At 38.2% G+C, this 27,993-nt stretch overlaps 1 protein-coding gene across 4 annotated transcripts in view; it reads right to left on the bottom strand.

Moving 5' to 3' along the window:
* Positions 1–123: 123 nt before the first annotated feature.
* The window catches only part of Cht10 (Chitinase 10), a 40,801-nt gene continuing 12,931 nt past the window's right edge, over positions 124–27,993 (bottom strand). For 3 of the 4 annotated variants that reach the window (XM_069509088.1, XM_069509077.1, XM_069509074.1), the window contains 50 exons: positions 25,495–25,637; positions 24,893–24,995; positions 24,676–24,755; positions 24,539–24,588; positions 23,932–24,129; positions 23,234–23,434; positions 21,917–22,025; positions 21,615–21,795; positions 21,055–21,240; positions 20,858–20,977; positions 20,346–20,469; positions 19,519–19,696; positions 18,995–19,094; positions 18,823–18,904; positions 18,306–18,494; positions 17,954–18,216; positions 17,650–17,871; positions 17,365–17,566; positions 17,166–17,272; positions 16,623–16,842; positions 15,959–16,177; positions 15,467–15,631; positions 14,586–14,735; positions 13,460–13,636; positions 12,954–13,037; positions 12,023–12,211; positions 10,904–11,145; positions 9,807–10,029; positions 9,060–9,175; positions 8,688–8,865; positions 8,428–8,604; positions 8,141–8,352; positions 7,774–8,052; positions 7,454–7,651; positions 7,162–7,361; positions 6,777–7,073; positions 6,553–6,686; positions 6,262–6,473; positions 6,042–6,177; positions 5,814–5,956; positions 5,489–5,674; positions 5,110–5,401; positions 4,715–4,803; positions 4,474–4,623; positions 3,918–4,051; positions 2,869–3,002; positions 2,549–2,760; positions 1,852–2,124; positions 1,325–1,507; positions 124–1,002 (listed from right to left, as the gene is read on the bottom strand). In XM_069509088.1, coding sequence (XP_069365189.1) covers positions 718–1,002; positions 1,325–1,507; positions 1,852–2,124; positions 2,549–2,760; positions 2,869–3,002; positions 3,918–4,051; positions 4,474–4,623; positions 4,715–4,803; positions 5,110–5,401; positions 5,489–5,674; positions 5,814–5,956; positions 6,042–6,177; positions 6,262–6,473; positions 6,553–6,686; positions 6,777–7,073; positions 7,162–7,361; positions 7,454–7,651; positions 7,774–8,052; positions 8,141–8,352; positions 8,428–8,604; positions 8,688–8,865; positions 9,060–9,175; positions 9,807–10,029; positions 10,904–11,145; positions 12,023–12,211; positions 12,954–13,037; positions 13,460–13,636; positions 14,586–14,735; positions 15,467–15,631; positions 15,959–16,177; positions 16,623–16,842; positions 17,166–17,272; positions 17,365–17,566; positions 17,650–17,871; positions 17,954–18,216; positions 18,306–18,494; positions 18,823–18,904; positions 18,995–19,094; positions 19,519–19,696; positions 20,346–20,469; positions 20,858–20,977; positions 21,055–21,240; positions 21,615–21,795; positions 21,917–22,025; positions 23,234–23,434; positions 23,932–24,129; positions 24,539–24,588; positions 24,676–24,755; positions 24,893–24,943 — 8,532 coding nt within the window. In that variant the 5' untranslated portion in view covers positions 24,944–24,995; positions 25,495–25,637 and the 3' untranslated portion in view covers positions 124–717. The remainder of the gene's footprint in view (positions 1,003–1,324; positions 1,508–1,851; positions 2,125–2,548; positions 2,761–2,868; positions 3,003–3,917; positions 4,052–4,473; positions 4,624–4,714; positions 4,804–5,109; positions 5,402–5,488; positions 5,675–5,813; positions 5,957–6,041; positions 6,178–6,261; positions 6,474–6,552; positions 6,687–6,776; positions 7,074–7,161; positions 7,362–7,453; positions 7,652–7,773; positions 8,053–8,140; positions 8,353–8,427; positions 8,605–8,687; positions 8,866–9,059; positions 9,176–9,806; positions 10,030–10,903; positions 11,146–12,022; positions 12,212–12,953; positions 13,038–13,459; positions 13,637–14,585; positions 14,736–15,466; positions 15,632–15,958; positions 16,178–16,622; positions 16,843–17,165; positions 17,273–17,364; positions 17,567–17,649; positions 17,872–17,953; positions 18,217–18,305; positions 18,495–18,822; positions 18,905–18,994; positions 19,095–19,518; positions 19,697–20,345; positions 20,470–20,857; positions 20,978–21,054; positions 21,241–21,614; positions 21,796–21,916; positions 22,026–23,233; positions 23,435–23,931; positions 24,130–24,538; positions 24,589–24,675; positions 24,756–24,892; positions 24,996–25,494; positions 25,638–27,993) is intronic. The other variant, XM_069509082.1, reaches the window with a different exon arrangement.

Raw genomic sequence — 27,993 nt, 5'->3', positions numbered from 1 at the left:
ATAGTTTACCTACCTACTAATTTAAAATATACAATTCAGTAGTATGTAGGTCCTTAAATTACCTCTTAGTACACACAGTGCATACAGTACATACAGTAGTTGTTACAGAAAATTAAAATAATGTTTGAGGACCTATCTATCTTAAAACTAAATAAGGAATGTTTTCCACATCAGATCATACATGGGGTAGCCGCAGAATATTTTTTGCTAGTTTGCGTTGTCTAAGACTACATTGGAAAGACCCTGTAACTCATTCTACACTTTAATCTCTCGGTAACAGCCTGTTAATACTTACAGATCCCCAAATTGAGTATCAAAATAAACTAGTCTATTATCTACTTACGCTAAAATTACTATTTCTAGTCTTTTCTACCTCCCTACCACTCGTATTTATAATGTGAGCAAAGCTCGAGGTAGCAAACAGGTAGTAAGATCACACAATCAGATTCTACTATTCTTTTTAGTTTAAATATTCGTCTCTATTATAGTTGTTTTTAATTAATACTAATCAAACGTTTTATTTCTAAAATATAATTTACAATATTTATTAGTGGTTCGCATCGAACTGAAACCTGGCATTCTACATATGAGTTCGTACAGATAGACTCGGACAAATATTACTGAAAATTGTCTTGTGATTTTACGTTACCTAGTACCTACGTTACATAAGTAGTGACATAGGGAAATGTGTATTTATTCTATAAATAGAGTAGATAACTATATTACACAATCAAAGTCCTGAATATTTATATTTGGTTCGAGAAATCCTCTTCTGAGGGCATCGAGGAGAGGCCAAGGTCGGCAGGAGCATCTTCCGCGCCAGTCGTCTAAGTCGAGCGCCCACAGGCCAACTCCTCGCATGCCCGTGCGGGACATCACCGCTGATACACTGTAGATGTCGTAAGGCCGCAAATACGACACCCATTGAGATCCATGCACTGCGTAAGTACCCTCCATACCTGGTACTACACTCCAATCTTCCGATTTCGCCTCTTTGCAAATCTGTGACAATAACTTTATAAGTTTAGCAAAAATCACTCGTTCATAAATAATAATATCAAAATTATTTCAGTTACTAGTTGTATACTATAATTATAACCCAAAATTATCAATACAAATTTTTTCGTTACTAATACTATAAATACGAAAGTGTGTCTGTCTGTTAACTTTTCACGGCTCATCCACTGAACCGATTTCGACGTTTGGTACAGAGATAGTTTGGGTGGTTACAAAATCAAAAAGTTTCCACGAGATTTTTAAAAAACCTAAATCCAGTGAAGTCGCGGGCACCATCAAATTTTTATACAATTGATCTTTGGCTTACCTCATAATAAGCTAAAAATCCAGGGATCCGTGTAAACGCGCCCGGTTTGCCTGGACCAACTATAGGTGCTCCAACACCAGTATTGAGATCACTTCTCAGAGTGTAAGAACGACCGTACGCAGGCAGACCCATCACGAGTTGACGAGCTGGTATTACGCTCGACCAGAAACCGATGATCGCTTGCTGCAAAACAAAGATAGAAGCTAATGAACAAAATTGTTCAAGTAAAACAAAAATTTTCATTAATTTAGTAAAAAGTCTTCTTTAGAGAAACTTTTTAGAGATGATGTACTTTTAGACTTCTTCTTCTCTTGTTTGGTGGCTTTTTGAAGTGCCAGACCAATTCAATGCACTTTGCTAGTGTCAAGAGCTTGAAGGAGGCACAAAGGAGATTGGTCTGTAAATTTTTCTGAATATTGTTCTATAATAGAAGGCTTATCGATACCATTTTTGTATAGCTTCTGTAGTAGGTACGAGTAGTTTCAAGTAAAAAAATTACAGGTATAGGAAGTGAACAAAATTGTTACCAAATTATCTGTTTTGTATGGTCCATTGTTTGTTAACGGGAGAAGATAGGCTGTTCTTCTTGAATCAGATTCATAATAATCGTTAGCTGCTATCATCATCCAGTCCAGCGTCGCGGTTAGTATTGGCGGATCGTAAGCCAACGCTGCAATTTCTGGATTTGGAGCTACTACGGCTGATAACTCGTAATTATGGCGCCGTAATACCTTCGCCAGCTCAGTTATTAATATACTGAAATTATCTTTGTCGGAGGAATCCTTGTATGTGCATGGTGCCTGTAAAAAGAAATGAATTTAATATCTATTTCTTTTTCGTTAAAGCGGTGAAAACCTGACGGTTAAGACGTCGGCCTCCTATTCTGGGGGGTCGGGGGTTCGATTCCGGGTATGTAAATATCTAACTTTTTGGAGCTATGTGCGGAGTATGTAGGAGCGTTTTAAGCAATTAAATATCACTAGCTTTAACGGTAAAGGAAAACATCTTGAAAAAACCTATACGACTGACAGTTCTCCATAACGTTCTCTAAAAGTGTGTGAAATCTGCCAATCCAAATTAGACCAGCGTGGTGGACTATTGGTCAAAATCTTTCTCATTCTGAGAAAAGACTCGTGTTCACTAGTGGGCCGGCGATGGGTTGATGACGATGATCTTTTTCGTTACAAACAAAAATAAATAGAAGTAAAAATCAATTTAACTGACCTCTTTGCATACGGGATACTGCCAAGCTATCTGTACTCCGTCAAATTTCCACTTTTGTAAAAATTTCACAACAGATTTCACAAACGTTTTTCTCCTTTCAGGATCAGCTACAACTTGGTTCCATTTATAATCTAATGAGTTTTCGATTCCACCTATTCCTATAATAACTTTGGCGCCCTTCAATTTGTAATCTGTTATTCTTCCATAGAAATCTATAAACAGAGATTTCAAGGAATAATGAAAATCATTTTAGGTACAACTACAAAAGTTTATAATATTGTGACTAATGATGGGTAGGCATAGCTGAAGAAGCTTCTTACCATTGCTAATGTCCAACTCTGGATTACCAGGGACTACTGTACCACTAGCGCTGTCAAGATGTGCCCATGCGTAAATAATGTGTGAGCAATGAGACGAGTCCATTTGCTCTGGTCCAAAACTGCCATTTTCTTTCCTGAAACAGTTAAAAATTCTTGCTACTGATGCTAACTTTTCTAAAGCTACTCATACAATTACATTGAAGTATAGACAGTATGGCTAATTCTGTTTTACACAATCTCTAAACTAAACTAAATTGAGAGGTATATAGAGCTAATCTTGTCCTTTTCCGCAAGAAGCGTATCAAAAAGATAGCAATACATTTAGACTTGCCATTTTATTTAACAGATTGTGGACAACAGGAGCCATAGTATTTGTTCATGCATTATTTATTATCGTTGGTAAATATCTGAATTCTTCAATATGTTGTGGATTTAATAGAGAAAAGAACGTACGGAGTTAAAAGTTGCAAAACATCCGAAAGTTTGAGAATATTCTCATGTTGGATATTTCTAAAGTAGAATAAATAGTTTCTAGAATGCATTTTTTTATTCATTCAATAAAAAATGTTTTATTCTACTGATAGTATATTGATAACCATCAAGATTTCGATCTTCTGATGTGAATTATCGGAGTTTATTTAATTCGCTCGTGTCGCAAAACAATATCATACAGGTATCGTTCCATACAACAGCTTATCAGAGATTATCTGCTCATATTTACAAATGATACGCGCTGTTGATAACTATTAATGTTAGTATTTTTATCTAATGACATCTACTTATGCACAGATTTATTTCAGTTCCCATATTACCCATTTACAATTACACGTAGACAGGTTCTTTTAGTAGCCAATTTTAAAAATGTTTTACTTACATTTTATTTAAATTACATTTCATCATCACGATTATCAAATAATTGCATCAAATGAATGGATATATTTAGAAACTAAATTTTGGTTTGATTCTCTAAAGAGTCCTACATAGTTTTGGTTATCAAGTTATCTCAAACTAAGGTACATATCTACTTCAGAATCTATTCTAAATCTTACCTGTAATATGCCCAATTAGTAAAGTAGCACGCAATAATAGGTTTGTGATCAGTTTCAATTTCGTTGTTCCCGTCCGTTATTCTTAGACTCGCCTTGCCCTTGCATCTAGATTTACTTGGAAAATCGCAGTGATTCTGCAATAATGAATGAGATATTTTGTAATGTGTAGTATAATAGTTAATTTGTCTTGTCGACTGCGTTCCAAGATAATTTTTAAACACCTGTGTCCTAAATTTTGGAGGCACCATAAATTATACTCTGATAGATCAATAATTAAAATCTAAATTTATTTATTTTAGTCTTTGACTCTACCACCCGTTCGGAATATAGATTCTACTGAGAAAAGCCAGCAAGAAACTCAGTAGTTGCTCTTTTCAAATCATAAAAAGTTACAATCTACAACTATACCATCTCGTGGGCAACTCAAAACTCAGCCGGTTGCTTCCACGCAACTTTGTAAATGTATAATAACCTCGACGTAATAAGTGTGTTTTTACATAATGTTTTAATTTGTTATTTAAATGGCAAATCTAAAAATCGAACTTATATATATTACCTGACTCCAAACAAGCGGGGACGGGCATGTCAGCTCAATGTACTGTCCGTTAATACACAAATAATACTTGGCACAATCGAAATCATCCTCTTTAAACATAACTCCAGAGCACGATCTCCCTTCTAATGAAGATCCATCAGCAGGAATATTCTAGAAGAATATAATTTCCAAAGTAAAATTTTGCAATATTTTTGTTTTCCAAATAGGTAACAACATAACGAGACGCAAGTAAGGTACTTACGTCATTATTATTTTCGAAGTCAGAAAGAGCTGGTATATCTTCATTAGTCTCAGTAGTTGTTGTCGCTATTGCGTTTGGCGGACTTTGTACTGTGGGAAAATTAAATCTGTATTATACTTTAGTTGAGGTACAAAGCATTATTATAATGGCCAGTTGAAGTAAGTCAAATTATTATGCTATGTTGCACTCAATTTGTTTGCTTTAAGATATTAACCTTTTTTTTAAAAAAAATATCCATTGTGATATTGTCTTTACTTAGGTAGTTTTATTTAAAGAGGATTCTGATGAACAGATGAGATCCCTTGGGGGACTGGGATAAGGGATTCTGGTGGACGAAATCTTTGATTACATAGGTACCTATATCTATAATGGCTTCCTATACTACAAATACTTACTTTCTTCCAAAGAACATAGCGGTGGTGCTTCTTGCCCTCGTAATACATGGTTAATAGTGGCTAGTAACGGAGATTTTCCGCAGCCACAATTCCGGCCATTGAAATCATCCAAATCCAGGGTCCACGCCATGACACCTCCAAGTTCCATCGCCCGGGCGTATTCAGCCTTGTGACGTACAATGAAGTCATCGTCAAACGAGACCCATTGATCGTTCAGAGTTGCGTATGGTCCCATTCGACCCCCTGGGTCACGAACTACTCGCCATCCTTGAACTTTAATGCGTTCACAAATCTGAAGGTAGAAACAACATTAGTCACTTAGAAAATAATATTATATTGTTATTTTTGAGAGTTATTTACGCAATTTAAATTTTCATACCTCATAGAAAGACAAGAAACCACGAGCTCTCGTCTCTTCTCCAGCTTCGCCGCCGGCGTAACTTGGTACCCCTAAGCCGTTGCCTGAATCTTCTTCCAAAGAAAAGGACTGTCCGTAGAATGGCACACCCAATATTAGCTTGTGACGTGGAGTACCTTTACTCAGCCAATAATTAACGGTAAAGTTCTGAAATAAACTTTGAATGAGTATTTTTGCAAGCGGTAACATTTATTAGCATATTTTATTTCCTTGTACCTAGGTAAATAAACACTAATAAATTTGTTAAAAAAACTATTAGCATTTTGTTGGATTAAAGGGGGTTTACCGCGTTAAGTGTTTTGTCGTCATCTGTATCAGCGGCATACATAGGTGCTAAATGACCTGTCTTCTTTTCCCACTGTCCGTGGTAATCATACGTCATCAAAGATATCCAATCTAGATTCCTAGCGAGTACAGGAATTTCGTACGCTAGAAAACAATAAATTAATTAGTAGGTATCATATCAACTGAATTTATGAATATTTGTTTTATAATAACTTAAATTTAAAAGTACCTAAGTCTATGACACGTTTGTTTCCCGACACTGCAGCAGATAGAAGGAGGCCGCGAGCAACAAATGCACTTCGTAGTTCTTTGACCAGTGCAGCAAAACCTTGCTTGTCCGAGTCTGGCCCCTTTTCGCATTCAGCCTTAAAACAGTTTTTAAATTAATAGATTGGCATTAGTTACCTATTTGTATTTGTTCTTCTAGATATCATAAACGTTTTACTCACTTGCCAGCATTTAGGAAATTGCCAGTCGAGGTTTAATCCATCGAAGCCATACTGCCGTAGGAAGTCGATCACATGCACAATGAACTTTCTTCTCGCGCCAGGATTGTTGACAAGTCGGGAATATTTACCGCCTGCGGAATCATTCCAACCTCCCAAGCCAAGGACTACTTTAACCCCATGGCTCTTCAGGGCTATCACTTTTTCGTAAAATTCTAAAAATTAATTCTTGTTTATAAGATAATTCTAGTATAAAAAAAGGAACATGATATACAAAAGTAACAAACAACATACTATTTTCAACATCAAGCCAGTTGTCGTGTGGCTTGATGACCAACCTAGAACTATCCAGTGCAGCAAAAGCATATACAATGTGGGTACAGAGAGAGGGGTCAATGTCGCTCGGAGTGTATTTGCCGGCGCTTGATCTGAAAATATGATAAAAAAAGATTTATAATGAGCTCGGAAATAAAATAAAAACTGAAAATTGTTACTGGCATGCCAAGCTTTGTACAAACCTGTACCAAGCCCAGTTTGTATAGTAACAAACAACTTTATATTCTTCATCTTCCTTTTCATCGTTTACGATAGCGGTGGTAGTTGGCTTCTGTGTGTTAGTGGTACTAGGACGAGCAGATGTAGCTGTTTGAGCTGGTTTGTAGTGTGCAGGCTTTACTTCAATGTCTTCAAGATCTTCGTCTATATTGTTCTGTGGTTCAGCCAAAGGTTTCGAAGATTCAAGTTCTGAATCTATATTTGGATCTAATAAAGAATTTTTTATAGTGTTAAGGAGCGGATATTTTCCTTGATTGCACCTGAAAATTTTCAAATTATAATGATTTAACCATAGATTTTTTCAATCAAATTAAGTGGCATGTGTTTATAGGCAAATCGTAAATTTACCTGTTTTTGAAATCGTCAAGATCTATAGCCCAAACCATGCCACCAGCAAGACCCAGGGATTTGATGAAGTTTGCTTTCTTTTTAATTATGTCAATATCATCAAATGAAACCCATTGGTTTCCTTTGTAAGCAAAAGGACCTATGCGTTGATTTGGGTCTTTAATGACTGTCCATTTGCGATCTTTGATTCGTTCACAAATCTAGGAAAAAATTAATAATATATATTATTATATGTATATCAGCCATGTACTATAGTATAATACAGCCTATGTTGAAATTTCAAAACCTGTACCTCGTAATATGACAAGAAACCGTTGGCTCGTGTGTATTCACCAGCGTCACCTCCTGCTAGAGCTGGCATATTCAAACCACTGGAAATACGACTGTTCCATGGAGTTTGAGTAGTGAAAGACTGTCCATAAAGCGGTATGCCCATAACTAACTTCGAGGCAGGGGCACCCTTCTCCATCCAGTAGTGCATAGTGTAATTCTAAAAGAAAAAGCAATCATATATACTGTCGGTTTAGAAGGACAAAAACACATTAGACAAGTTAGCCTTGACTGGACACAACACAAGAATTACAAAAGAATATTATTGCGAATCATACTTACAGCATTAAAGTATGTATAATCATCTTCAGGGTGATAGTAAAGTGGAGCAACGTGACCAGTCTTCTTGTCCCACTGACCGTGATAATCATAAGTCATGACAGCGATCCAGTCTAAATACTTCGCTAACACTGGAACATCATAACCAGCGTCGATGACCATTTTACTGGGAGATACAGCAGAAGATAACAATAATCCTTTAGGCTTAAATGCGGCTGAAAGTTCTCGTACTAGGTTTGCAAAACCTTCTTTGTCTGAGTCGGGGCCCGCAGAACAATCTACCTACAATAACAGGCAACAGTTATAAATTTGAAATATCATTATACCTATAAGTAATAAAAAGGTTAAAAATTATGCTCTCATAGTTTACCTGCCAACATTTAGGATATTCCCAATCTAAATCAAGTCCATCGAAGTTAAATTTCTCTATAAACTGAAGAGTGTGCGTAACAAATTTGGCACGCGCTTGAGGATCATTGACTAAAATAGAGTATTTGTCTCCAACTGAGTCTTTCCATCCACCTATAGCGAGGGACACTTTCGTGTCATACTTTTTGAATTCTACAACCTTGTCGTAGAAATCTATAACAATATAAAAACTAATTATGTCATGAAATGTAAAGAAATGCAACAGTAAATATCCAAAGTGGTACATACGATTTTCAATATCTGCCCAAGGATCATGTGCTTGGATAAGACCGTCACTACCCAATACTGCAAATCCATAAACAATATGAGTACATAGTGAGGGATCCATATCCTCTGGAGTGAATTTACCCAGACCAGGTCGATACCAGGACCAATTTGTGTAATAACACACTAGCTTGTATGGCGCTAAAAAGGAAAAAAAAACAAACATTTTTGCGTTTCTATAACATCGATTTACAATAATAATTAAACAATATATTTTGTCATACTGTTTAGAAGTTCTGGCTTAGTACCAGGTTCCACTAAATCTGTGATTGGCTTAGACGGTGCGGGAAGAGCTTCGGTGTCTTCTGGTTCCATTTCTGTGGGTCGCAATGTCGTAGTTGTGGTGGTAACTTTTTGGACTTTGCATTGAGCGTCGCTGGGCCAATCGCAAATTTGTTTTTCCTATGAGAAAGAAAATGATCACGTTCTAGTTCAGCTATTATTTTCAGTAATGCTTTTAATTTTATTTATAGTTGTGTCCTATACCTTATCCTATTGCATGCAATTTAATCCATTCTCGCTGATGAGTAAGACAAGTATGCACGCAAAAAAATCATTGTTTAGGTTATACTAAATTAATTGTATAGAATTATTACCTGGTTCCAATGTAAACCGGCACTGCATGCAAACTCTTCAAATTTACCGAATAGACAGTGCAGGTAGGTAGTACAATTAAATGGATCGTTGGCATACTGTCCGCTCTCGCAGAATGCTGAAAGGGATAAAAAGGTATAATTTCTTACATTTATTTTTAAATGCCTCGTATCATTTATGCTCGCAATGATTCTTCCACCTATTCGGATATTCCGAATCTAGGCTATTCTTCCGAACCCCACCCGTTGCACTATTGTCGTACCTACTCCTAGTACAAGCTTTACGCTTAGTTGGAAGGGAAAGGGGAATATTAGTCATGATTAGCATGGCTAATATTCTTTAAAAAAATATATTTTATTTCCATTTTTAGGATTCCGTACCTGAAGGGTACCAACAAAACCCTATTACTAATCCTTCGCTGTCCGTCTGTCTATCCGTCCGTCCGTTTGCCTGTCATCAGGCTATATCTCATGAACCGTAATAGATTTCAGTTGAAATTTTCAGAGTGTGTATTTCGATTGCCGCAATGACAACAAATTCAAATCGGTTCGCCATGCAAATTAAAATGTGTCATCTATTGTACCATAGTGCGGAGCCCTTCGTTTGCGAACCCGACTCGCACTTGACCAGTTTTTTATAATTGTAATTTTTTCCTACTTATTTAGATGGATGTAGAGCCAACTTTTTATGGCTTCCATGCATCTATTTCCATATCCCACTATAATTCTAGGCTGATAATAAAAACTTACTTGGTTGCTCATCATTGAGAATAGCACTTGGTTTAATATCTGAAGTGGAAGAGGTGACTTGTCTCCTGTCAGTACAGGAGCTGGCCCTGGGGAAGTCACACTGCGAATGCTGCTTGTTCCACACGAGGCTCGGCGCACAGCTCTGAGCGATGAGCGCGCCGTTGACGCAGACGTAGAATTTATCACAGCGAGGATGTTCGTGGTAGGTGCCGGTGGCGCAGCGCTGGTAACATACAGAATACATAATAATAATAAAATTAAGGGTTCCGTACCACTAAAGAAAAAATGGAATCCTTATAGGATCACTTCGTTGTCTGTCTATCTTGTCTGTCAACAAACCTATAGGTTACTTCCTGTTGACCTCGAATCATGAAATTTGGCAGGTACCAATGTCTTAAAGCATAAGTAAAGGGAAAAATCCGAAAACCGTGAAATTGTGGTTCCATTATGAAAAATTAAAGATTTGAGTTCCCGAAATAATTGTTTTCTAAATCACATCAAGATAACGCTGTCCGGCGTTAATTTGCAAATTTTTATTATACTGGTTTGAGATTTCTTCCTCTTCGTGTGCGAGACTCGTGACTCGCACTTGAAGGTTTTTAGTTAGATGCAAGTTACCCTAGGGCCTAGACTATGATCTCACCTGATGTATCATTATGTAGGAGGAATCATTAAGTTTTATTGTTCTATGGTAAGAACCATGGTATGGTATGCAGTCGGATGAAGCGCGCTAATCTAGAAAAGCTATGATATTTTACTACCATACATACACCTAGTAGACTTCGTAAGTAAGACAATCTGGCCATTTTGAGGATTTTGCACCAAAATATATTTTATTCTAAAGGAGAATTTTCTTAGCAATAATATTTTACTTTGTCCACGTGGATTAAGGTCTCAAAAGACCCGTGGAAACGTTGATTTTCTAGGGTAAAATACATAATATATCACTCTTCAGGTCTTTAACTATGTCCATGCAAAAAATCACGTCGATACGTTGCTCCGTTGTGGCGTAATTGAAGGACAAACCAGCAAACAAACATATTTTTGGGTAGTAAAGTAGTGAATAGGGTAGGTAAGGTATGTGATTTAAAACTTACCTTCGGTGGATGATATTGACTGGACTGCGTGGTGGGTGGACTCCTAGTTGTCGTGCGAGCTGTGGAATAGGTGAAAGGTCTCCTAGTGGTAGTCCGAGCCGTTGAGTAGGTGAATGGTTTCCTAGTTGTCGTCCGTGCTGTTGAGTAGGTGGTAGGTCTCCTTGTTGTAATCCGACTTGGTCTCTTAGTTGTCGAAAACAGATTCTGGAATGGCTTTTTTGTTGTTTGTTGTGGACGTCTCACTGAAATGTAATTAATGCAAGACTTTACCAGCAATTTTTTCCGGATATTTTTTTATGGCTTGAGATAGGCTTGCGATGACTACAATTATGCTTAAAAAAGCTTGGTGAGCAATGGTGGTGGTGGTTGGAGCGCGCTTGCCTATTCACTATTGCTTTGAAAGTTTTTTTTTTTTTTTTTTATAGATATAGCGAGCAAGCGAGCAGGCGGGTCACCTGATGTTAAGTGATTACCGCCGCCCATGAACCTTTGCAGCACCAGAGGAGCCGCCGATGCGTTGCCGGCCTTTTAGGAATTTGTTGGTCCGCCCCTTGAATAACCCCATGTTATAATCTAGTGGGAATACCGCCGATGTATTTAGGTTATACTTACGTGGCAGGCAACACAAACGCCGAAAGGGAAACGCTACACTCAATCAGAAATGTCGGGGAAAAACGTTTGGAGGAAAGTATAGTTTTTATAGCTTCGTATAGTGTCGATATTTTTTCTTTAAAATAGTAAGCGGAACCATGGGGGAATCCTTGTTCAGAGAGCTGCGGCTCAATTATTTATTCATTACTAGCTGACGCCCGCGACTTCATTCGCGTGGAGTTGGATTTTAAAAGTCCCGTGGGAACTCTCTAATTTTCCGGGATAAAAAGTAGCCTATGTCACTCTCCAGGTCTTCAACTATAGCCATGCAAAAAATCACGTTAATCCATTGCTCTGTTGCGACGTGATTGAAGGACAATCCCACAAATAAACCAACAAACAAATACACTTTCGCATTTATAATATGGGTACTTGGGTAGTGATTGTTAATTTTAAATGTAGATGGGTTACAAACGTCATTTAGGTATGTTCCATAAAGTAACTGAGGTGACCAACTTAAAGCCTTACCTTCACACATGGCGAACTGGACCCAGTCGCAGCGGTTAGAACGCTTGTCCCAATGTAGTCCGGGTGGACATAATTGCTGGCTCCAATGTCCACTTACACAGAGCAAGTATGATTCGCAACTAGGAGCCGGAGCATGGACGTCGCTACCGCCGCACGCGTCACCTACCGCTGGTCCATCACTTGCCACTGCTGGAATATCAACAATGATGAAATGAGTATTTATCTATCGCGACGATAGATTATCTTGGGTGGATATTGAAGCTGTGAGTGCTAAGTAATAATGGTATACTTGTATAGTAAATGTTTGACCCTATGGAATACTTATCTGTTAACATATCTTTAGTACAGATTACAGACCAAAGAAACCAGCCCGTTGGTTTGAGCCGCGCGACTACCCTATTTGCAACGATGCATGATAACGACGCGACGGCCTAATTCATCGGTTCTGCGCCTGATCTCTTTCCGTACGTGTCGGATTGGCGCAACGGACTATGAGAGGAAAAGAATAGAGATTGCGCCTATGTTTGCATACACATTATAAAACCTCCTTCGCAGCTGGCTAGTTTCCATTCCGAAATAAGGTCGGGAGGAATATCACCATACTAGGTGATGCTCGTGACTTCGCCCGCGTGGTTAAAGGCTCTTAAAATCCCTTGGGAACTCTTATTTTCCGGGATAAAAAGTAGCCCATGTCCTTCCCTGGGATGCAAGCTATCTCTATACCGAATTTCGTCAAAATCGGTTAAAGGGATGAGCCGTGAAAAGCTAGCAGACAGACAGACAGACACACTTTCGCATTTATAATATTAGTATGGAAGTATGGATTAAAGTGATAGAAAAGGAGCTATAGCCAGCTTAGTACCTAACTTATAAAAGACCCAGGGGCTGAAATCAATAAATTCACCTATTCGTCAAATAGATTTGAACATACTTGTTGTAGTGGGAGGCTTTGTAGGTCTTGCCGGTGGTCTAGGTGGCTTGGTGGCAGCAGTAGTTGTAGGTCTCGGTGCTGTACCTAAAAACAAGAAATTAATTCTTAATTACATTTGTTCTTATAGTGCGCGACAGGTCGAGATGGCAATTAGAGTGTGAGGGGGGAGGGGACGCCCCGCACACCCGCACGTCACCCGCGCTATCCCGCCCCGTGCTAACGCGGGAACTGTTTGTGTATGCGGGACATCCCCACCCCGATTGTATTATTCATACAATGTTTTTTTAAGGCTTATTATACTATCATTGATGTTAGAGTGTTAGAATCTAACATCAATTTGCACATTATTGGAAACTCATACAGCTACATCGTAATGTAAGGTTATAATTTAGAAATCATCATAGATATAAGAATAGGTATTACCTGAAAAGGGAGTCAATAGACATCGCTAGACAATACGACAAAAGGTCGAAAATCTAATTAAATATTAGGTGTAAAATTCGTACCTTCACACTTCGCATATCGAGGCCAATCGCAGTGTTTCTCCGCAGCGCTCCACTGCAAGCCAGGAGCACAACGCTGTAAACGCCACACCGATCCATCACACTGTAGATAAGCGTCGCAATGGCCCGCCACTTCGTGGTAGTCTTGACCTTTGCATGATTGACCCTCAGAAATATCACCTGGAAAAAATAAGCAATTCCTATTTTTAGCCATATGCTTAACAATAGTTTCTTTGGCGATTTGAAGCTTGTGTTTTACGACAATTTCCTAAATTCAATAGGTATCTTTACGTAGAAAGCGTCGCCAAGCGACGACGTCGCACTTTTTATATAATCACAGTTACGAGATCATCTTTTCTAGCCCATTTACCAAACTAGAAAAAACTTCCCCAACAGGATTATAACTTAGAAGTTATTATCGTTTAGGAATAGATCTTAAGGAAAATCACGACAAGCAGTACTTAATTTTTGAAACGAAAAGCTCGTTTGCGTTTCATAAATCACTGCTTCGTGATAGCCGTCGTTAGTGTTTGTAGTCGATAGTGATTAACTATATTCATAGTATTTTATACAGACTATAATATTATCTGATCTAAAATGCTGTGATCGCCTAGTGGCTAGGACATCCGCCTCCTAATCGGAGGTCGGGGGTTCGATCCCGAGCACACACAGGTAATAATAACAACTGTATTAATTTTTCTAAAGTTATTTGCGTTTTAAGAAATGAAATATCACTTACTTTAATGGTGAAGGAAAACATCGTGAGGAAACCTGTAGGTATGCCTGAGAGTTCTCTACAATGTTCCCAAAGGTGTGTGAAGTCTGCCAATTCGCACTTGCCGAGCGGGGTAGACTATGGCCAAACCCTTCTTACTCTGAGAGGAGACCTGTGCTCTATAGTGAGCCGGCGATGAGTTGATCATGATCATAATCTATACATATTTATAAAAGGAAAAGCTGACTGACTGATTGATCTATCAACACACAGTTCAAACCACTGGACGGATTGGACTGAAATTTGGCATGCAGATAGCTATTATGACGCAGGCGTCTGCTAACAAAGGGTTTTTGAAATTTTGTAGTCCACGCGGACGAAGTCGCGGGCATAACCTAGTATTTGATTATCTACCTTGGTTAGAAGCCGTGGTAGTGGGTTTAGAGGTCGTAGTCGTAGTTGTAGATGTAGTTGTTGGCCTAGTAGTGGTGGGTCTAGGCGGTGGTCGTGACGTCATAGGTGCCAACGTACTGGTCGCAGTACTTGATGCGCTACTCGAGGACACTAAAACAATAAAAATACTAGATACACTACATACGACCGAAATTAATTCATGTACTAGTCGCTTGGTGTGAAAGCTTGTGGCCGAGATCATACTAGGCAGACGTAGGTACATCCATACTTAATATTATAAATGCGAAAGTGTGTCTGTCAGACTGTCTGCTAGCTTTTCACGGCTCATCTGTTAAACCGATTTTAATGAAATTTGGTACAGAGGTAGTTTGCATCCCGGGGCCTTCCCCTACACATTTAGGCTACTTTTTATCACGGAAAATCAAAAAGTTCCCACGGGATTTTTAAAAACCTAAATCCACGCCGACGAATAAATTAACCCTATCACCCCATACAAATAGGATGATACAACAGTTTCTGCTAAGTGCACTTATAAATTAAAATAGTTTCAGTAACATTAGCTAGCTATGAATTAAGTTAAAATTGAGGTGTCAAAGGTGGGACAAGATCAAAGACTTCACTGTACCTATGCTGTACCTACATATATTATAGGGAAAGTTAAGATTATTCTATCAGCATTCAGATTTGTGTCGTCACACATCAAATATCGTTATAGCCAATTAAGGAACTGGGCGATCCAAATGGTGTAATTGCGAGAAATTAAATTTTACAGGAGCACCAACAAACTAAATTGAAACTGTTGAAACTTGCTGTAATTTTGCCGTTTTGATTAATATCACTTTGGATTTAAATTCAGTACAGAGTGATCTAAATCAGCTTACCCGTGCATTTAGCAAAGCTGGGCCAGTCGCACCGGTTTGCCTTAGCCGACCAATTTAGGCCGGGAGCACAACGATGCTTCCGCCAGTGACCAACCTCGCACTGAAGGTAGCTCTCACAGTCGTCTGGTGCTGATGCATACTCGCCGGCTTGGCAAGCATCTCCTTCTACATAGAACCAAAGACAACAATAATGTAAATAGGATAATTCAAGTAGGCATGTTAGTTAATTTTTAAGGATAATATTATACTTGTTAACGTAGAAAAACGGTTTAGCAAGCAAGCGGGTTTCCTCATGTTGAGTGATAACCGCCGCCAATGAATATAGACGTCTGCAGCACAGAGGAACCCCATATATTTTGAGGAAACATTCGTTTTGAGCAGTTGGGAGTTGTTCGTGTGCAAAATAATGTGGATTAACGTTAAACGGATGAATACCAGACGTCCAGGTGGTTTGAATAAAAATTTCCCCTCTTACGGGAAAAATACTCTTACCGTTATCTAGTTGTGGTAGCTCTGTTGTGGTTGTACTGGTAGTAGTTGGTCGAGTTGCCGTGGCAGGTCGTTCGGAAGTCGTAGTCATCGGAGTAGTTGTGGGTTGTGACCACCAAGTCTGGGAGGTGCTTTGAGTGGTGGTTCCAGGTTTCCAGCCCGGCCAAGTCGTTGATGTGTGTTGTTCATGATGTCCGTGATCGGCTGCTCCAACCATTGATCCTTGAATAATAAATTCTAATATTATATACCCTGATGATGTACTTTCTCAAATTTTAGAACCTACTTAGTATTTCGTACCTACATTAAATAAACGCGAAAGAAAAGGTGCGTTTTCACTGAAGAGGAAGCGGGGAGACGTACATTTTTGACTAATCAGATTATTAGAGATAAACTGATAATAATTTATTTATTATGTTATCAGAATCCAGTTATTGTCAGATGACGTGATAAAGTTATCACATCATCTAAACGTCTCCGCTCTGCTTCAGTGGAAATATAATGTTGCAGCTAATTTATTACTTCAGATCTACGATTCAGATTCAATCGAAAGCCTTTCGTTTGAATCTGGGAATTTCGATTGAAAGGGGACATAGAACTCATAAAAAATGTACCTATATACTCAGTCAAGTAGATTTTGTTTTATTTTCATAAGGCTCTTATTTACCGTCAGATTCAGCAGGAGTAGTTGTGGGAGGAGCGGGCGTTATCGGTTCGGGTGGTCGCTCGCACGGGGAGCTTGGTGGTGGAGGCACGGAACGGCCGAGCGCGCGACCCGCTGCCCGCAACAGAGGCCAGGGCTCATTGCAGCACCGATTGTTGAAGTCGTCCAGATCAATCGCCCACCCTGTCACACCACCTAACCCTTGCCGTAGTGCCCATTCAACCTTGAAAGTGTTATTTCGAATTAATAATAATTGACCCCGTAAGTGAAACTGAAAGCGCAGAACCCCACTAGGTGGAGAGATGACATCCAACGAGTCGTAGGAAAGCGCTGGATCTAGGTAGAGCAAGACCGTGCCGTGTGGAAGCCCTTATATGGAACCTATGTCCAGCAGTGGACTTTATCGATTGACGACGACGATTATTTCTCACTGCATTAGTATATTTTCAGGATTAATTAATAGATTCACAACTTTATTTATGGATACCTACTAAGAATTTTGATCGGACTAGGGAATTTCAAAAGAAAGTTCATTATAACACCTACCTTTTCTGTTATAGACTTTGGATCATCATATCCAACCCACTGATTGTCTGAATACGCGTAAGGTCCAGCTTGGGCTTGACGGCCTGTCTTCCACCTTAAGTTTTTGACTGGAATAATTAACAATTATTAGGTAGTTGGTCTTGATATCGATAATATTTACTACTAATTTATTTACGTCTTTTTGGTAGTATTTTAATACCTCTGTAACAAATTTCGTAGTAGGATAACATTCCGGGTTGTTTGGTAAACTCGCCAGATTCCCCGGGGCCTGCAGCCGGCGACCCGGGACCACTGAATCCTTCTGTATCGGCTAGTCTGTACGACTGACCATAGAACGCTAATCCAAGAAGCAACTTCTTAGGATCAGCACCTCCCTGTAGTAAAGCCTTAATCGCATGTTCCTGTAAAATGTTCAACGATAATATATTATTTCACGCTAAAGATGAAACGAATGAAGGTGTTTATTTAAAAAGTTTTGACTCACAATAGAATAATAAGCCAATGCATCCCTCTTAAGAGGCGTAATTGGCGTGTGATGAGCAGTAGTATTTTCCCATCCGCCATGGTAGTCATATGTCATAGCAGTCATGAAATCAGCTGCACTGGATATGGCTGGTAAATCGTAGCCTGATTCGATTACTTCTTTGTACCCCGAAAGTGCGACTCCTAATTCCATATTTGCGGAGTGTAATTTCTTTGATAATTCCTAAAAAAATTAATAGGCCTTAGAACTTTATCTTTATAAATGTAAATTCCAGAAACCAGATACTTAATAAAAATTTACGTACTTGTACGAATTTAGCAAAGTTCGCTTTATCAGATTTGGCACCCTTTTTGCAATTGCTCTGCCAACACACGGGGTAGTGCCAGTCCAATTGCAGACCTTTGAAATTGTGCATGCTGAGGAAGCCAACTATTTTGTCTACAAATTTGGCACGAGAAGCGGGAGATGAAACCAAACGTGAGTATTTATCTCCTGCTGAATCAGTCCATCCTCCAAGACCAAGTAATACTTTAACATCACTAAGAGAGGTTACACGCTCGTAAAGATCTGAAAACGGAGGAAAAAATAATTAATATTGAAAATATTTTTAACAACTATGCTTTCGCAGAAAATTTCAGTAGTAGAGTAGTACTTACTGTTGGTTATATCAGCCCAAGGGTCGAATTCTTTGGCAATTAGATCGTTATAAGCCAGAGACGCATATGCATATACAACATGAGTACAAAGTCTAGTGTCAATCTGTTCCGGAACAAACTTGCTATCACCTCGTCTATAAAACGCCCAACTGGTCATATAGCACAGCACACGTTTACCATTACTTTTATCTGTAATGTTATTAAAATCTAATTAATAGAAAAAGAAAAGTCTTGCGTCATTGATTTATTTTATCAACGTCCAGCCCAAATTCTTGGGCCTAGAAAGCTGAAATTTTGCACAGAGCTTCCGTTTATTATTAAACAAGGAAAGGCTAGATTTTACGAAATTCTCACGGGGGTGACACCGCGGGCGATGGCTAGTAAGTATGCTTATATAAGCAATAAATAAATAATTACTAAGAGAAGTTAAATATCTTCACGTTACACTCTTTACACAAACTTATTCTTCATGTCACATCGGTTATGTTTCTTAAACAACATTGGTATTTTATCTTACCTATTTTATTTTCAGCTTGATAGGCAGTAATTAATCTATCAGTTTCTTTGTATTCAGAATCTTTGTGTACTATGCTGCTCCACTGTAAAAGATTGATATGTTTTAATTCAGTAAACAATCAGTGATCTCACCACCTATTTATTTTTATGTGCTCACAAATGCAAGTACTTACTTCGAAGTCCGATTCGTAAGCTTGATCTAAGAAACGAGCAGCATCCTCGACAGTTATTCTAAGACTTTGTCCTGGAATACATTTCCCAACATCTTGATGCCTGAAATTATATTGATTGTTAAACTGAAAAATTTTGTACAGCCCAAACACAATGTGTGTTTGGGCTGTACAACATTTTTCACATAGTCTTAAAAAAGTGTGAAAATAAAGATAACACATTGATAATCTTTATTTTCCCACATTGATTTTACAAAACAATAACAAATGGAAACTATGATCCTGCAGAAGTATAAACTGTGTTGCAGTGATCATCGCCCATTCAATATGACAGTATTTAACACAGACTACAGTACTAAGTAAAACGAATAGTTATTTATTAATATTATGAATTAGGAATTTAAGTATATAAAAATTAAATTATTAGCTTAACAAATATGTAGTGAAAATACCAAGTTATACAAGCTCAAGCAGTGAAATGGTCTGAATGTGAAACAGAATTAATTGTACTCAATATATTTACTTACCCACAAAATCCTGTAGAAGGATCGTAAAGTCTTTCATCTTCACAAAGCATTCTAAAACTAATGCCTCCCGTACAGAAGTGGAAGTGAGCGCACGATTCTTCATCAGAAGCTAAGTATGGTGTACTTGATTCACATGATCCAATCTTGAGTGATGACTGATCGCTGAGAGTTGCTTCACCTGTAGAATAAAAGGATTATTAAAAGATTTCCAGGAGAATTTCTAAGGATAAATCCATGTTTATTCAATACTAGGTGGTGCCCGCGACTTCGTCCGCGTGAGGTTCGATCTTTAAAATTCCCGTGGGAACTCTTTGATTTTCCGGGATAAAAAGTAGCCTATGTCCTTCCCAGGGATGCAAGCTATCTATATCTATATAAAATTATAAATTTCGTCAAAATCGGTTTACCGGATGGGATGTGAAAAGCTAGCAGACAGACAGATAGACACACTTTCGCATTTATAACATTAGTATGGATTATAAATGCGGAAGTGCGTGCTATCTGTCTATCTGCTAGCTTTTCACGGCCCTTCCGTTTAACCGATTTGATGAAATTTATTACATAGTTAGCTTGCATCCGGGAGATGGGCATAAGGTACTTTTTAGTTTTATCCGGGAAGATCAAAGAGTTCCTACGAGATTCCGATTCCGATTCCGATAACCGATTGGTATGAAATTTGGTACAGACTACAGGAGATAGCTTACATCCAGGAGAATTTATGTCAGTCAGGCAGGTGTTTATCTCGGAAAATCAAAGATTTCTTAAGTGATTTAAAAACTCGTGTGTGTGTGTATGTTTGTATTATAATAATGTAAAGCGTATTTTACCGTTTAGACTCGTGGATATGGCGCTTAAAATAGGAAAAGGTGATCCACATAATCCTCGGAAGTCATCCATATCGATAGCCCATGCTGCCGCACCCGCTAAACCATTGCTTTTGATAAATTTCATCTAAAACAATAGAACAATAACATTAAAATGGTTTTCAACGTTTTTACGGAAATGTGACAAGCCACAGAGGCAGGTATTTCTTCAGAAGTCTAGAACCTGTGTACAAAATTCCGTTGAGTTTGACTGAAAAGCTTTTGCATTGAGCAAGCATTGACTTATATATATTACTTCGTAAGGACAGGGCCATTGAACAAACAAAATGGCACCGACTCAGTGGCGCTTTAGCACCAATCCAACCTCAGTGACGTCTGGATTTCAAGCGGGTCGTTCGTTAGTATCTAAGAGGTGGCGCTGTTTTTCTTGGTTCCAAAACTGTGAAAAATTTTGTTCCCTTAACCATATCTTGTCATTTATATCGATGCGCTAGAGTTATTTCTTAAATAACTACCTTTTCGAATACAGTGGCCGGAGTGTCATAACTTATCCATTGGTTGTCAAATACGGCATAAGCATTGCCTTGTGCGTCGACTGAGCTGGCTCCTTTTTCTTCTCGTTCAATCATACATATCTAAAAATTAAAAATTAAAATAAAATACACTCGGTTATTAATATGAAATAAGTGAGTCTACTGAGTGAAATAGTCACCTCAAAGTAGGCTAGCATTCCTCTCGTTTGTGTATACTGTCCCTCATCTCCCCAGCCATCGACGGCAGCGCCAGGGGAAGGTAAAGTTGAAGCTGACAACGTATAACTACGTCCGAATAAAGGAATACCCAAAACCAGCTTGTCAGCAGCCATTCCATTACGTAGAACGTACTTCACCATGAACTCCTGTAATCATTATAGATATGTTAAAATTCGGTCAAGTGCTAGTCGGACTCACACACGAAGGGTTCCTTAGTATTCTACAAGATGTAACACTATGTCCTTTTTAATTTGCATGGCGGCCATTTTTTTAAAATTATTTGTATGTATGGCAGCAATAAAAATACACACTGTAAAAATTTCAACTCTCTACCCTATTACGGTTCATGAGACACAGCCCGCTGGCAGACAGACAGATAGATGGACGGACAGCGGAGGCTTAGTACTATTACTAACCAAGGGTGCCAACAGGACACTATTGTCCTGTTGGCACCTACCTATAAAAAGAACAATTTCTGACAATATTATTTTCGTAAGTGCTAAAATGTTTTTATTCTTACGACGTTATCAAATCGCTGATCGCGCGCAGACGCTCCCGGGTCCCGATGCAAGGCACTGTGCTGGAGTGCTTTGGAAGGAGAATCTTCTCGTTTTACTTGATTCATATCCCAAGCTTGAAGGATCGTGTAGTCTGTTGCTCCACTGACCGCACTCAGATCGTAGCCATCTTCTATTTGGTACCTAAATCATTATGTCTATTAACAATTTGAAATGGCACAGTGAATTTGACTTGAAATATTTCTTTCCAATAATCTACCGTCATATCTATCTATACTCAGACTTTACTAACAATAGCTCTTACCTGAAAGGTGGCAAAACGGTCGATAGTAGAAATCCGTAGGAAGAAAATTTTTCACGGAGTTCGTATAGCAAGGTTGTTAAAAGTTCCTTTTCTCTTTCATCTCTGTCACCTATGTGATAAAAATATAGTTAATCCATTAATTGATTGCATCTTTTTAATTTTATAAAAAAATTGCATTTTCTGCATAGGCATTAATATCTCTTCAGTTGTACCTACGTATCTGTTGCATATCAATAAGTATAGGTTAGAATTTAGGCTACGATGGGACTGGCATATGTCGGACAAAAATCCAATACAAATTAAAATAATAATAAAAAATATATTGCATCGTAATGTCTGGTCTGCTAGCCTAGTGGTTAGGACGTCCGCCTTCTAATCGGAGGTCGGGGGTTCGATCCCGGGCACGCACCTTTTTTTTTTTTTTTTTTTTTTTTTTTAATAGATATAGCGAGCAAACGAGCAGGCGGGTCACCTGATGTTAAGTGATTACCGCCGCCCATGAACATTTGCAGCACCAGAGGAGCCGCCGATGCGTTGCCGGCCTTTTAGGAATTTGTTGGTCCGCCCCTTGAATAACCCCATGTTATAATCTAGTGGGAACACCGCCGATGGGAGTTGGTTCCACAGTTTGCACGTGCGTGGAAAGAAGGATCTGGCGCAACGGACGGTCGAAGTGCACCAGACACCCAGATGGTGAGGGTGGAATTCCTTACGGTGGCGCGCGGTGCGGTTGTAGAAAAAAGAGGGTGGAATGAGGTCAAAAAGCTCTTCAGAGCACTCCCCATTATACAGGCGATAGAACACGCATAGAGAGCTCTAACTTTTCGTAGTTATGTGTGTTAATTATTATGTGCGTTTTAAGTAATTAAATATCACTTGCTTTATCGGTGAAGGAAAACATCGTAAGGAAACCTGCATGCCTGAGAGCTCGCCATAATGTTCTCAAAGGTGTGTGAAGTCTACCAATCCGCACATTGCCAGCGTGGTAGACTATGGCCAAACCCTTCTCACTCTGAGAGGAGACGCGTGCTCTGTAGTGAGCCGGCGATGGGTTGATCATGATGAATGTCTGGTGTGGTGGGAAGCTACGGCCGTGGCTAGTTACCATCCTACCGGCAAAACCGTATCACTAAACGATTTAGCGTTCCGGTACGATGCCATGTAGTAACCAAAGGGATGTGGGCTTAATACAAACTGCCATACTCTTTCCAGGTTAGCCCGCTGCCATTTTAGACTGCATCATCACTTACCATCAGGTGAGATCGCAGTCAAGAGCTAACTTGTATTTGAATAAAAAAATCAGAGTATGAGATGTACCTGCGTATACCCAATGAAGGTCAAGTCCATCGAAATCATGATCTTGCAGAAATTGGACGGCGCTATCGATGAATGAGTTTCGTCTGTACGGCTCTTGCACCATTTCACTGAATAAACGCTCAGTGCCTGCGCCGCCTACACTTAGGATCACCCGGAGACCTTGGATACGTTGTTTGAGGCCCGTAGCAATGCGGTATCCACCTGAATTTTACACAAAATTGGTTAATTATTTATTACCAAAACCTATAGCGGAGTTGATAATAATATCGTCAGTTAAAAAAACTTTTCCAAAATAAGCTTTTATTTAAGCCATAAAAACGAAAACGTTAAGGCAAATCCAATGGCAGCCCAAACACGACGGAGTTATGATGGGTAGGTACTTAAGGAGTTCCTATGACAACCTCCTGGCTCCTTCATGAAACTGCAGCCATTTTCTGGGTCTACACTACTTGTAAACCAAATCCAACAAGCCCAAACATAACGGAGTTATGTTGACGAGCTCCTATGACCGCTTCCCCCCTCCATCATGAGACCATCCACCATAGTATCATATTATTGCATTGTCATCAAAGTTACATGGCGGGAACTGGCCTAAAATTCAGTTGCAAGATTTGACCAAGAGTATTATGCAAGTGAAGTAAAGGATTACCTACATCTCTAATAAAAATGTTTAATTCATCTTAAGCAGATTATATTACCTTTGACTATATCATAGTCTTCATTAGCTGGTATTACTGCGAAGCTGTGTGGATCAAGTACGGCGAAAGCATAGTGCAAATGTGTGCAAGACTTCGGTACCAGGCCGGCGGTAAACGCTAGCGGTGGTGCGCGATACGCCGCCCAAGACTCGACGTAGCATACCACGAGCCGTCGCGCGTACGGGTCATTCACCAAGGCTGCCAAAAGTAATTTTAATACAACCAACTCTAGTAAATAATTTAATTTCGTCACAAAATACAAAAATATGCGTTCCTTTTTATATACCGTTATTCAAAGAGCAAGCATTATTATCCAATTTAGTCTTTACTTTCAATCTATGTATATCTATCTCTATATTGTATTTCTGTCTGTGTGTTTACGTTAATAATGATAACATTTTTTTTTTAATTTTTTTTTCTATACTTTTATTTAATATTTCAATACAAAAAAACTATATATAGTATATAAATACAGAAAAAACTTATCACTAAAACATTTATATTTACAAAAAATATACGCCGTCCAAATGGTCATTGATAACATTGAAACTTCAATTTAAAAAAAAAAATAGTGTTTAGCAAGAACAAGAATTAGGTATAAACATACTTTGGAGATTTGCATTTCCCTGTTGTAGTTTCTCATCCGTCCTCGAGTCACTAAAAACAAACAAGATTACATTATAATCACTTCTGTGCTTTCATTATTCCTACATAAGTTCTCGGCCAGATTGTCTAAGAACTTACTTGTTATAGTGACTCGCCGCACCGTAGTATTTTTTATATTCTTCAAAGTTTTCTTCATCTGTGGATGTCATTTCTGCGTCCTGGAATTGATATACCTTGGTAAATCTTCTTATAGTAAGTGCGCTTTACGATTTTTTTTCTTACATATACATGTATGTAGATTTGTGAGTTTAACTTGTTTTTTTACTAAAACAATATAAAGGCGAAGAAAAATTACCTTCAAAAGTTTAGAAATAGATTCGGGATCTAAAACAGGGATTGGTCTCATTTCCACGGCATCCCTCAAGGGCAACCTCCCTCCTCCTTCTTCATAGCTAGATCTGTGAAATTTTAGATAAATTAATATTTTATTATCTAATGTTTTTTTCCATTCATCACAGTCAGGCAGTTTATTCGTACTAAAAATTTGCAAAAGGAGAAAAAGTTAAGAGGCCATTCTTATTTCTTGTTTTTTAATGTAAGAATTTTTATGAACAAGGATAACATGCAGCATGTTATCCTTAAGTAGTAGGTAGGTACTATTTCATACTCATATTGAAAATTTAATTAAAATACAAACAGATTTTTATCTACCCATTAACGTTGACGTTTACATGAATATGGCACAATTCATTAAAGCTTCCAAATGATAATAAAAGAAGTTATTCTCGTCATAAAGAACCATGTCCAACTATGGTATAGGTACGAAAAAAACCCGAATGTACCGGTAAACTATCAGCAGGTAGGTATATCTTTAATTCTTTCATAAAGGACATTTATTTACTTTGTGATATTTTGTTTTATGATAGATTTAAACTTAATAAACTAGTTAAAGTTTACCTTAGTGGTATACTCTCCACCGAAGCTCGTATTGGAGGTGCAATAGGATCATGGTCTGGAACTGTTTCAACCGCACTCCGAGCAAAAGGATTCTCGTCGGGATAACGCGGTGATGCAGCTGAGCTGGCCCATAACGCCAAAAACTAAAAAAATGGGCAATAAAATATTGTGATAAAATGTCAGACCCCTTTTCTGTTATTACATAATCTACAAAGGGTTAACATGGATTGTCATTAATTATTTATTTTATTTTTATTTTCCGTGTTACATTTTGTGTATTACTTATTTTTTCCTGTTCTTGCTTATTTAAATATTATGTTATTACGTATTTGACTCTATTACCTATTAAATGTGGATTTTTACTTTTACTTCATTCGTTCTATCTACGCACTGTATATATCATCCCCATCCCAAATATACTGAACTGAAAGAGGTTAACTTCGCCTATGTACATTGTATTTTTCAAACAAACGTAAAGGGAGGAGTTTTTAATAGGAATGGTATATGCAGGCACGAGAAGTATTTAATATTGATAACAACGTTTAGATAGGTATACCTAGCAGGTTTTGCCTAAATAATCAATTTATCGAACAAAGGCTCGGCGGTTGATGACCCTATAAAAAGCTCTGCTCTGTATTCAGCTATTAACAATACCAATAGGTGTGGAATACATGAGGACATTTAATATAATCTAAAGACTTTATCAAAGTGCCGTTGTATATGCAAAGTATATAAAGACGAATTCATTAGTGCGCCAATCTTTTTTGCTACCATAATTGATTGACGAGTCAGATTTTAGTCATATTGGCGATGTTTTCGTGGTGTACCTTATTGTGAGTAAGAGCGTGGGCTGTGTCTCCGGTCACTGAACTGACAATTAAGTAAATATAAAACTATCTTTGCGTAATTTACATAACACGATAGAGTAAAGACCAAGACCAACACTTGAGTCTGGTTCACAAAAGTTTATTATTTATCCTCAAATTTGGAAGCACATGTCATTGACCATTCAAATCTATCAAAACCATATTATAGAAAACAGATAAGGTATTAGGTATACAACGTGTTACGCTTGTACCTATATTATTTTAGTTCCATTAACCAATCCCCTTAATGATTATAAACCCGAAAGTATGTCTGTCTGTCTGCTAGTTTTGACGGCTCATCTATTGAACCGATTTTGATGCCTTTTGGTGCAGAGCTAGCATCTCAGGGTATACCTACATAAATACATAGATGCATACTTTCTGTTCCGGAAAATCAAAGAGTTCCCGCAGGATTAAAAAAAACCTAAATCCACGTTTATGAATTCACGGACATCATCTTCTTATTTGATACAGAGACTGCATCTTGGGGATGGACATTTTAGAAAAAAGGGGTTTTTGAAAAACTTAAGCCCACGCGCATGAAGTCGCGGGCATCATCTAGATTAGGTGGGTCAGCTGTTATTTTAATGATTGAAGCTCCAACAGTTCATGGTCGACTTAGGGATGGACTGAAGTCTGAAATATGTAAATTCCACACGTTGATCTGTAAATTGTCGCACTTTTCTCAGGTCGTAAATGCACAGCCACAGCTGGGTCAAGCTTTAACTTTAGTTGGAGTAAAAAGATGAAATAAAAATGTCAATTAAAAAAATCTTTACAAACATAATCCATCTAATATTATAAATGCGAAAGTGTATCTGTCTGTCGGTCTGTCTGTCTGTCGGTCTGTCTGTCTGTCTGCTAGCTTTTCACGGCTCAACCGTTCAACCGATTTTGACGAAATTTGGTACAGAGGTAGCTTGCAACTCGGGGAAGGACATAGGCTACTTTTTATCCCGGAAAATTTAAGAGTTCCCACAGGATTTTTTAAAACCTAAATCCACGTGTACGAAGTCGCGGGCATCAGCTAGTGTAAAATAAAAGTAATAAATTTCATATATTGAACGGGACATAAAATATGTAATATTTGTTAGTAGGTATACCGAACGGAACATAAAACAGTTCAAAGCCTCCGGGCGCCGCGCCCGTTCCGATTAAAGCAATAAATTCGATTAATGTGGTACAAAAAATCTAATTTCGGTTTTTCACCCAACTTCGGGTCGTGATCCAATAAATAACTGGTAAACGAGCTAGTAGGTACGTTGACACGTCTCGTTCGGAAAACACGATTTGCATACAAGCACCATTGGCAGGTAGTCAAAGTCGTTTCGGGGTCATCGTCATCAGAACACGACCAGACCATGGTACCTATTTTCGGGTGACATCTTCCAAAGATTAGGACAAAAAACGCATTTTTATTCTTTTTAAAATCCCTTATTTAATAGTTTTATATTGTAAATTTATGCAAATTATGCATATAAAATGTTTTAAAATAAATATGACACAGTATCTCTAGCATCCATTCTAAACATAAAGTGGGATGCCTTCATGTCAAAGACATTTAATATTCGAAATTTCTGCAAGCTCTATAATAATCATCATCATCAACAACCGATCGCTGGCTCTCTTCTCA

This window comes from Maniola hyperantus, chromosome 3 (genome assembly GCF_902806685.2).
Source record: "Maniola hyperantus chromosome 3, iAphHyp1.2, whole genome shotgun sequence".
NCBI classification, from domain to species: domain Eukaryota; kingdom Metazoa; phylum Arthropoda; class Insecta; order Lepidoptera; family Nymphalidae; genus Maniola; species Maniola hyperantus.
This window is presented reverse-complemented; position numbering and strand designations above follow the sequence as displayed.